At 40.6% G+C, this 11,661-nt stretch overlaps 1 protein-coding gene across 1 annotated transcript in view; it reads left to right on the top strand.

The window, feature by feature from the left end:
• Positions 1–1,615: 1,615 nt before the first annotated feature.
• Positions 1,616–11,661, top strand: part of LOC111875751 (zinc finger protein 615) — a 17,676-nt gene continuing 7,630 nt past the window's right edge. The window contains exons 1-3 of the mRNA XM_023872247.2: positions 1,616–1,931; positions 2,117–2,251; positions 2,891–3,219. Of these exons, the coding sequence (XP_023728015.1) occupies positions 1,794–1,931; positions 2,117–2,251; positions 2,891–3,219 (602 nt within the window). The 5' untranslated portion in view covers positions 1,616–1,793. The remainder of the gene's footprint in view (positions 1,932–2,116; positions 2,252–2,890; positions 3,220–11,661) is intronic.

Here is an 11,661-nt window from a genome sequence, read left to right as displayed (position 1 = left end):
TTGCAAAAGTTCATCAAATTATGCATGAAAATCATCGGCTGAATGTCAGGAGCATAGCAGAGCAAACAGACATTGACAGAGAAACAGGAAAATGTTAACTGAAGATCTTGCATGCTGCTACTAGTAGACTTGCTGTTGTGGTGTTCTCTTGATGTAAAAAGCAGTGACTGCTGCTAGCATGTCGAAGGTCCCAATCTTTATACTTTTGCTGCTAGGCAGTACACAAATCAGTGAGCATTGGAGCTGTCCTGGTGAGGGCTTGCCTCACTATGGGAGGCTCCCACACTAGTAAGGAGGCTGGTCTAGAATTAAACACAGAGGAAACTAAGTATATGTTGATATCTTCATAATGCAGGGCAAAGTGACATGAAGATGACTTTGAATATATGGCAAAGTTAAAATATTTGGGAATGACAGTAACAAATCAAAATTTGATTCATGAGGAAGCTAAGGACAGATGAAATTCACATAATTCTTTCCCCCATTCAGTTCAGAAACTTCTGCCTTCTCATATGGTGTCTAAAATTTTCAGCATTAAAATATGCAAAACTATAATTCTGACCAAGTTTGTATGGTTTGAAACTTGGCCACTCACATGAGAGAAAGCACATAGACTGAAGTATTTGAGAGCAGATTGCTGAGGGCAGTGTCTGGATTGAAGGGAAATGAAAGAAGTGGAAGTTGGAGAAAATTGCTTGAAGAGGAGCTTCATAACTTCCACTCTTCACCAGATATAAGTAGAACGATCAGGTCAAGGAAATGTGATGGTTAGCGTTAGGGTACATACCATGCATGGGGGAGAAGAGGAATACATGTAGGTTTTTGGTGGGATAGCCAGAAGGAATGAGACCACTAGGAAGACATAGGTGGGAGGATAATATTAAAATTGGTTTTGGAGAGACAAGATGGGTTGGTATGTGCTGGACTGATCTGGTTCAGGATAGGGTCCAATGGCACACTCTTGTGAATACAGTAATGAACCCTCAGTTTTCATGAAAATTTGGGAAATAGTTGAGGAGCTGACAGCTTTCTTGAGAAGGATTCAGCTCCCTGGTGTTAGTTTTAGCTAATTAGTGGGCATAATAGAGAGATGTTTTTAATGGTGAAACATGGTACCCTTAATCAGAAAATCTACTGATCATGGCACTACATCTGCTTGATGTAGCCAGGAAGGTCATAGTGTGGGGGCCGGTTTTTATGGCCCACCCCATACATACATTGATGTAGCCAGTATACATACATAAAAAACACTGCTGTAGAAAATTATGAAAATTTGAACGAAATATTTATAATTTGGGGTTGAATTAGAGCATCAGTTTCTCTGACAGAAATAATGCTACATCAACTCTAACCTCAAACATCCATAATGTTAATACGTTCAACGGCAAGTATTGTATCCATAAAAAATATACGTCGATCATTTTCAAGGAATACGGCAGTCAGCGTAATGAATGAACCCATCCTGATACTGAGTCTTTGATAATTTAATTGAATAAAAATAGCAGTAATTACCAGCTATAATCGCGTTATTTAAATTGAAAGTGGCGGGAAGAGACTAGACTGTAACTGGCTGTAGCAGACATTATTTAGCCACAATGGCGGAAGTGGAAGTGGTTTTATCGGATTCCAATATGGCAATCCAGAGAAACTGTAGTTGAACTTTAATGAATTATTGTATATGTAATTGTTGGTCGTGTTTCTGTAATATAAGTAAAACGTTTTAATATAACTTGAAACGTCATATATTCTGCGTAAAAACACTTATTATTGCTGATTTAATTTAATTACGTTTCATGATGACAGACGAGTATAACACGACTGAAGTTTGTCGACTATGTGCAGTGAGGAGTGGTATGCGAATGCATATATTTGATAAAGAAGGAGAACAACGACAGTTACTGTTTAAGATACGGACGTGTCTACCGATTGTTGTGAGTGGTATATGTCATAACCTGAAAGAATTTTTGTGATGCTAACGGCGGAGTGATTCTTGAACAACCAAACTTATCAGAACATTATTATTATTATTATTATTATCATTATTATTATTATTATGTCATTTTTTTCTTTTTGACGAGATGGTTGTTCTATAGATATAATTTCATGATCGTTTCAGATCTCAAAAGATGACTCATTACCGAAGAAAATTTGCCATCGTTGTGCTTATAAACTTGACATGTTTTATGAATTTAGGCTCAGCTGCCTAAATTCTGAGACGTTGCTTAAAAATCATGTAACAAATGGAAGCCAGGTAATTATATTAATACAATTACTCATAAATTTGCTTCAATTTCATAGACAGAAATTTACGTTCGTAAGTAATGTAATGTCGAGTATTATCGATATCACCATAAATCCATTGTGGCATCCAACTAAAATTTGCGACTATGACCAAAAGATTTATAAAACTTTCATTTTATATTTGTGTGTGTGTGTGTGTGTAGAAGATTTGAAAGTCTAATATGTCTTAATATGAAATTACATTTGACAATACCACTCTGATATTGCAGCAATCGATTAGTAGCGCGTAAAGTCGATAACTGCATAGTCGAACATAAATGTATTGATCCCGCGACTCCAGAGAAGTTGGATCCTACCTCATTTGCAATTTTCTTTGTACTTCGTCTGTTTTTGCCGTTGTTCATGTTTATGTTCAAACATTGGATGTGAAGCACGTTAATTAAGTTTTCAATGTAAGCCTAACGTTATTTAGTAAAGGAGATGGCTCTCTTTCGAGTACATATTAGTTAAAGAGCAATGTGTAATTGATTTTTGACAAATGAACCGGCGAACAAGTTTTGACCTTCATGGTTACGCCATTGAAGGACATTTTACTATATGTTCGATAATTCATTTGAATTTGAATTATTTATATTGCTTTATTTTAAAGGTGGGAGTGAAGTTGGACAAGATGAGTGACGCTCAGAAATTGGCGTATTCAGAGGCCATGCAGCAGCACATGGCCCAAGTGGCTGCATTGCAATGCAAAGGGCAGGATGAAAAACTTGACAGGGGACACAATAAGGACTCTAACGATTGTCAGAACGTAATGGGAGGTCGCTTGGTTGAATATCCAACTACATTAAAAGTTCCACATGTCTCTCAGCCAGTCGGAGACCATTATGTTAACAAACCAAATCCAGAGTCAACATTTGTTATTCCAGATGATGGAATGGGCTTTGATGATGGAGTGAGGGTGCTTAGAGCACTGGGAACTTGGTAAGTTTTTTCTTCCGTTTGTATTGCTGTATGTGTATAGGTACAGGTTGGGACACAACAGGAATCAGCCTGGTATTCATTTATTTGTTTAATGGTGCTGTGCTGTACTAAATAAGGAATTTCAGAACTTGTGTCCATAATTAACTGGGATAGCTCAGTTGGTATAGTGACTAGATATGGACCGGGTGGGAATTGGAGTTTGATTCCTGGCATGGAAAATATATTTTTCTCTTTTATGCATTGTTCAGAGGCTGTGGGGGCCACCCAGCCTCCTGTTCAGTTGGTATGAAGGGCTCCTCCCCCAAGAGTGGGAAGCTGACCAAATACTTCCATCAAGGTTAAGAAAAATGGATCCATAAATAGATTTCATCGTACGTCTTCATGATGTACTGTTTAATTAATTGAGCACAGAAACAATTTACCTTTGCCAAAGTAAAGGTAAAATTATCCGTGTTCATGTGGTTAAGGCTGTGAAGGGTTTGGGTTTTGTTAGGCAAGATTTGTTTGACGTTAATTTCATTTTTCTGTGCTGTGGGATATTTTACCAGGTATGTTTTTCTTAGATTGTAATCATGCCTTCATAAAAAGCAGCAAAGTGGAGTACCATTCATTAGTTGAAAAATATGATACAGTATGCCTGCAAGGTTTTGTCTCTTCCCACAGGTCATTTTTAAGGTATGTGTGTGTGTTGTGTTTCTGGTCATTTTATGTAATAAGAGGGCATTTGAAAAGTAGCAAGATTGGCAACACTGCTCATGTTCAGTTGCCTATATTGAGATGATGTATGTGTTATTTCCTCAAGTGTGTTTACCTGTTAGTGGAAAAAAGCTCATCATTTTCCATAGTGTTTAAGAAACTTTTTTTGCAATGGCATTTAATAAGAACAATGTTTCATCTGTGAATATTTCATATATTTGAAGGCAGAGATTTAGAATAGGATTTTGTGTGAAGCTTGAAAAAATGGGTGAAAAGATGTTAGATATGCTGCAGAGTGTGTACAGAACAGAAGCAAAACCTAAGCTACAGTGTTTCATTGGTGGAGCTCTTTTAAAGGTAAAAATGAAAGGGTGGTTAACACTTGAAGTGGGAGCCCAAACAGTGCTGTTACGGGTGTAAATACACATATCCCTCCTTTTCTGAACACCAAATTTATGAATTTTTGCTACAGAGAAGCATATTAATTTGTTCCTGTCTTTCGCTGAACAAAATTTAATTTTGCTACAACCAACAACTTATATTCATAAGATTTTTTTTTTTTTTGAGGCAGAGAAATAATAGGGAGATGGAGGAGAAGCAGGCACCCTCACCTAAATATCTCCCATGTTCCCAGTGTGTCCACATGCCTTGTGATTGTACAGAATCAGCTGTGCTCTTGATGCATACATTTTGGCCATAAATATCTTGTGTTATTTGTGCCAATCATGGCCCATAGCCAAGTGAAAGTGATGGCAAGACCTGCAAATAAGCCAAAGAAATTAAAAAGTGAAGTAAAGGTATCCGTGTAACAGGCCATGGAGGCCCATATGGTTGTGAGATCTTGAGGTTCCTACATTTTTTAGATAGTCGGCTCATAGATGGCAGTAAGGTTGTCAGTCTTACACGCTGGCATAATAATACAGCTTTAGATGCAGTAACAAATATTATAAACAAGTAAAACTGTACTTTAATGCTTATTTACTATTATAAGATAACGTTAAAACTAATAGAGAAATTTTCTTGGACTTCTGAATAAGTCTGTGACTTTTACCATGTAAAGTAATTGGCATGTCATTTTCGATTTATGAATTTTCAACTTAGGAACAGTTTTTGTGGAATGAATTGCCTTTGCCTGTATTGGTAAAGCTGAACAATTGCTAAAGGAGGACAGGAAAGTGTCATTAAGGAATTTTTTTTTATTGCTAGTGGGGTGGGACTAAGTCCCTTGTACTGTGGCCTCTTCTGGCCTATTGTACCAGCCCCAGATGATAGGTGAGGGTGATTGTGGAGCAGTTGGTGGAATGAAGATTGGCAGGGGAAACCAAAGTACTTGGAGAAAACCTGCCCCAGCGCCACTTTGTCCACCACAAATCCCATTTGACCAGACCCCGGGATCGAACCCGGGCCGCCGTGGTGGGAAGCCACCGACTAACTGCTTGAGTTATGGCGCGGCCCATCATTAAGGAAACTGTGCCAGTTTAAATGTGTCATTCAAAATGGTTCACTGTATCATTATAGTGGAATTAAGCATGAGTCAAGTGTGTGTGCATTGTGCCTAGCTTATGGTCTCACTGATAAGCAGAGAAGAGGGCTTTTGGAAGTCTGCCAACAAGATATTGCTCTTTTTTAACCGTTAATGTCATGTCTGAAGTGCCCCAATCGGGCCAGTGATGAGTATGGTCGTCATGGCCAAAGTACCCTGATTTGGCCAGTCGGGCATTTAAAATCCGCTAGTGGAAGTGTGCGCACACGCCACTAGTAGAAGTGCATGCACAGTCCCAAATATTTATTTTAAATGTAGTAATTAGAAGACAGACTTGAGTAAAACCCTAATAGAGGAATTAAAATGATACCTAAGTGAACAAAAAAAAAAAAGAGTATACGTATGAGTTATGCCCAACCTCATTCATGGACCAGTACTTTTATTGCAGATTAATGTGTTAAAAATATATTGTGACATGTTGACAACGGAGGACACCCACCTCCCCAGCGGTACGTGGTGGTAACGTAGCGCTCGCGTTACTATGGTAATAGGCGAGTACCCGCCCCGCCACTCTCCCCACGGTGATGTAACGCGCAACGTGCGGTGACGCGGCACCGCTTCCTACTGTGACGTGGCACGTAACAGGCACACACAGGCCCTATATAAGAGAGCTGCGCTGCCTGCAGAGTTAGTTGTACTGTGGCCATCGCCGAGTCCTCAAGCTACCTCCGAGTTAGTTCCGAGTTAGCCAGCAACCAGTCAGTTGCATTTGTGATACTGCAGATAGCAGTAATTGTGAATCTGTAATTTGGGTGATTGTAAGTGCGAATGTGAAATAAAATTCGCTATATCAAATACAGCGTGAAGTTATTTGTCGCGTTATACACCCAATATGTGACAACTGGTGTCAGAAGTGGGATTTGGACTTACACACGTGATCAACGAGATTCAAACTCAAGACATGTGACAATTTGGTGTAAGAATTGTTTCACGAGCTTGAACATNCATGCTAGCGAAATTAGACGCCAAATTAGAGGCCGACCAAGAAAAGGCGTCGGCTGATAGAAAAACCGACAAGGAAGAAATGGAGGCCAATAGGAGGAAAGACAGAAGATTTCCTGGCCAAATTAGACGCCGATAGAAAAACCGACAAGGAAGAAATGCTAGCAAGAATGGACGCCAACATGAAATCCTACCAAGAAGAGACGGAGACCAAATGGAAAACTGGCCATAAGGAACTACTAGCCAAAATGGAGGATGACAGGCACGCCTGGCGAGAAGAAATGGCCACCTGGCGAGGAAAGACTGCTGCGGAGACAAGAGGGACCCAAGCAAGCACGGCACAAGAAGAAAAGGTCCCCGAAATAATACCGGTCGGAGAGATGATGGCCTGCCAAGAAATGGAGGCACGTCCAGAAGAAGAAGAGCCAGCCTCAGTGGACATGACACCTGAAGCGGCAGAACTACGAGAGGTACACGTACAAGACGCCGAAGTAATGCCGGTCGGAGAACCGAAGAAGAAAAGGCGCAGGGACTGTCATCGATGAAATATGAAGAATTCGACACGGGAAAGTTGTGGACCCCAGAATAAATTGGCCGTCATCAGCAGGAAGGTGTCCCGCCATGCAAGAGTGTCATGGCGCCGGAGAAACATCTTCAGGCAAATCTTGGACCCGAGGAGATCAAGCATCCCGGATGAAGTTGGCTGCCATCTGCAGGAAGATATCCCGTCGCGCGACAGTGGCACGACGGAGAAGTGCCTCCAAGAAGGAAACTCCCCAGGGAACCTTCGGATACCAGAGAAAGGACGTGGCACCAAGGTCTTGTACCAGCAAGCGGCTGGAAGTCCAGAAGGAACAACGACGTCAGCGAGTGCAAACAACGCATCAAGAGCTGTTACGTCGATGTAAGAAATTTCCGACGAAAGACCTGATGAAGGATTGGACCTTGTGGAGGAGACGACTCCCTCCAAAATGGAAAAAGAGACCTCAAGCAGAGGAGGAACCAGTAATGTAGAAGAATCAGCCTCCCCAGAGTTGAGTTGTAAGGTGGCTATCGCCAAGTTCAGTAGTAGTTGAGCGAGTGTGTTATCAGCAGTCCTCAAGTCAGCAGACTACAGTTGGAGTATAGCAGCCGTCGCGGAAAGAAGAACCAGGCATGTGTGTAAACGTGTAGACTACTGAAGATAGTGTGAAGAGATTTGCCAATAGGGTTATAAATCGTGAAACCCCGCAATCGGTGTAAACAGATTATTGCAATTAAGGTTATAAAGTGTGAAACCCCGCAAGTGTGTGATAATTAATTGTAGCTGTTACTTGTAGGTTGTTGAATAAACCAGTTAATAATCTGAACGGCATCTTCAGTAACGAAACACGTTACAATATAGTAAAATTTGATGTACATACCTTTTTTTGTTGTTATCTGCTTGATGTATATATAGGCTGAAATGAAACTACAGTATTCAATTTCACTATGGACGCACAGAAAGCACATTGCATTCTATCTCGTTCACGACCATAGAAAGGGCAATAATCTCTTGCAGCTATAACGGAAGGTCTCAGCATTGAAGAAGGGATCATCAAATTGTTTCCTCTAGCTTTTTCTTGAATAGCCATGCTGTCCTTTAGCTGAAAGATTAAAAAATCTGAAGAGTGTAGCAAAGATGTAAAATTTGCCAGCTGAGAAGGAAATGATTTTATTGCTTCCATCTGTTTTATGATACCAGGGACTGCTAAAGTATGTCAAGTGCTACAAGCAGGAATGAATTTATAATGAAGAACAGCTCTGTGAGGAACAAGGAAACCATTTTTACAGTACGCATCAAAATTAAAAGAAAAAATTGAATATAGAGTATAACTCTTTGTATAAAAATTTTCAAATCTTCTATTATAATATACAACACTGTGTTCTTTGCTGATACAGACAAAGTTAATTCCATCCATTTATCATAAAAATTGTGTTAAATATAGCATTTTCAAACACAATGCTTAAAATTGTTTAAGTGCCCTAACAGGAATGGACATTTAAACGCAGAGTAGCAACGGGCATTTAAACATGGGCCGTTTAAATAAATTCCGGCCAGCTCAAGCTTACCACCATTTCAAAACTCTGGCATTTAAAGGTTAATAAAACGTTGGCTTCTTATCATCCATCCATAATCATCTCTGATCATTGGTGGTTAAAAAATTGTGAACTGAAATCAGAGCAGCGGTTAGATTTTTGGAAACACAAAACTACACCTCCACCAAAGAAATTTTGGAAATGCTATCGAGGAAAAGTTATGCTGATAATGTAAGATTTGAGGCTTTCACGGCGGTGACTATGAAGAAAGCAGTCTTCTGGGATTTGGCACCGTGTATATGTGGTGTTAACCGACGTTTCGGAGGATTTCTTATACTTTTTCTTCTACCCTGAAGATGGGGGCGATACGTTCCTCTGAAACGTCGGTTAACACCACATATACACGGTGCCAAATCCCAGAAGACTGCTTTCTTTTATGCTGATAATGTTTATGATTCAGAAGCTCTTACTCTTCAGCACTGGCTGCCTTGGAAGCAGCTACAAGGTGTCTGGAAACAGTCTACCACACATGTTTGAGAAGTAAAAANATCTCTTGCAGCTATAACGGAAGGTCTCAGCATTGAAGAAGGGATCATCAAATTGTTTCCTCTAGCTTTTTCTTGAATAGCCATGCTGTCCTTTAGCTGAAAGATTAAAAAATCTGAAGAGTGTAGCAAAGATGTAAAATTTGCCAGCTGAGAAGGAAATGATTTTATTGCTTCCATCTGTTTTATGATACCAGGGACTGCTAAAGTATGTCAAGTGCTACAAGCAGGAATGAATTTATAATGAAGAACAGCTCTGTGAGGAACAAGGAAACCATTTTTACAGTACGCATCAAAATTAAAAGAAAAAATTGAATATAGAGTATAACTCTTTGTATAAAAATTTTCAAATCTTCTATTATAATATACAACACTGTGTTCTTTGCTGATACAGACAAAGTTAATTCCATCCATTTATCATAAAAATTGTGTTAAATATAGCATTTTCAAACACAATGCTTAAAATTGTTTAAGTGCCCTAACAGGAATGGACATTTAAACGCAGAGTAGCAACGGGCATTTAAACATGGGCCGTTTAAATAAATTCCGGCCAGCTCAAGCTTACCACCATTTCAAAACTCTGGCATTTAAAGGTTAATAAAACGTTGGCTTCTTATCATCCATCCATAATCATCTCTGATCATTGGTGGTTAAAAAATTGTGAACTGAAATCAGAGCAGCGGTTAGATTTTTGGAAACACAAAACTACACCTCCACCAAAGAAATTTTGGAAATGCTATCGAGGAAAAGTTATGCNATAATATTGTCATGTGTTGGGTATGTCACGCGACAAATAACTTTACTTAATTTGACTCTCACTCTTACACACCTTACAATATCACCACTTGCATTGTCGCTTGACTGCTGTCTCTATTTTGATGCTTATACTGTCCTGGGCTGTGGCTGGATCTCAACTGTCTTCGGTGACGGCTATCCCAATACTGTCTTGGCGAATGCATTACCTTGTTATATATCTGCGGCCATTGCTGTGCAGTGAACCTTCTGTTGTCTATCACCGGGGAAACGCTGCTTCGTTGATCCTGTGATTCCTACACAATGGCCCACTGTTATTGCATTGTCTCTATGGGAACGCTCCATGTATTCGTCGTAACCGTGGTGACTCATCTCTACGCAATGGTCTGTCCTAGCGTTTCCATGGTAGTAACTCTTCTGGATTCCAAACATGTGACAATATGTAGCAAGTGAATGGTGTTGCTTTGAAAATGAAACAGTGCCCAAGTCTCAGTTGTGCTCAGATATTGAGTAATATAAGTAGTCTCATTACTTTTTCAAACTGCCCTCAAACAGTTAATGTTATCAGTTTTAATTTCGTGAGAGAAGGACTAATTGATTATCTAGTATACTTACCTATGTATTAGGTTTCGTTCAAATATTGAATTAAATCAAGAATGTTGTAATGCTAACCATTTTCATATACCTGCCTTCAGATTGTGTCAACAATTGATATGTTTTCTGGCTTAAATTTATTTCTCCTTCAGGACACATGTTTGTTGCACTTGTAAATATTGTAACGTGTTTACGTTACAGATCCCACTTCTGACACAGCGTAACGTGTTTCGTTACTGAAGACGCCGTAGAGATGGTTAACAGGGTTTATTTAACAACCTACAAATAACGGCTATAATTACTTATCTCACAGTTGCGGGGTTTCACACTTTATGACCCTAATCGCATTAATCTGTCAACACTGTTGCGGGGTTTCACGATTTATAACCCTATGCGCAAATCAGTTCGCGCTGTCTTCAGTGGTCTACACGTTTACAGTAGGGGAGCTGTGTATCACTGTATCACACACACTCCCAATTACACAATTACACACACGTCCGGTTCTTCTTTCCGCGACGGCTGCTATACTCCACTATAGTCGGCTGACTGGAGAACTGTCGATAACACACTCGCTCGTCGACTACTTAACTCAGCGATGTCCACATTATAACTCTCTGGTAGCCACATTAGAACTGACCGGCTGACTTTACGTTTTGACTCGGCGACTGTTACTTTATAACTGACTGGTAGCTGCTCTGCTGTTCCTTATATATCCGCCGTGGTGCCTGTTCCGTTCCACGTCACAGTAGGAAGCAGTTCCGCGTCACCGCGGAGGGGAGTGGCGGGGCGGGAACTCGCCTATTACCGTTGTAACGCGAACGTTACATTACCGCCACGTACCGCTGGGGAGGTAGGGGTGATCCATGGCTCAACGTGTCACACTGCTCCCTCCTTAAGGCTGTTCGTCCCGAATAGCCCAACGGTGCATCCCCGTTCCTTTTATTCGGAGGCTGTTCTTGTTGCGTCTCCTGGTATTTGGGCTACTCCTTGCAGTAATTGTTCTCCGGCTGTTACAACCGCTCCCCTCTTAAGGCCTGCTCGTCTCGAGCGGTTTCCTTCCAGTTCGCCAGAAGATCCAATTGTGTCTCATTCATCCATTACTTCCATTCTATGGCACACTCATTCTCTCTGGGGAGGCCGGTTCATCTACATTACCGGTTCCTCCTCTGCTTGAGGTCTTTTTCGTTTTGGGGGGGGTCGTCCCCTCCATAAGGTCCAGTCCTTGATCAAGTTGTCTTCGGAGGTTCCTCATGTCGACGTAACAGCCCTTGATGCGTTGTTCGTCCTTGCCGGCTTCGTCGTTCCTCCTGG

Source organism: Cryptotermes secundus, unplaced genomic scaffold (assembly GCF_002891405.2).
Source record: "Cryptotermes secundus unplaced genomic scaffold, Csec_1.0 scaffold603, whole genome shotgun sequence".
NCBI lineage: Eukaryota > Metazoa > Arthropoda > Insecta > Blattodea > Kalotermitidae > Cryptotermes > Cryptotermes secundus.
The sequence above is the reverse complement of the archived record's forward strand: the minus strand, read 5'-3'. Positions and strand labels throughout refer to the sequence as shown.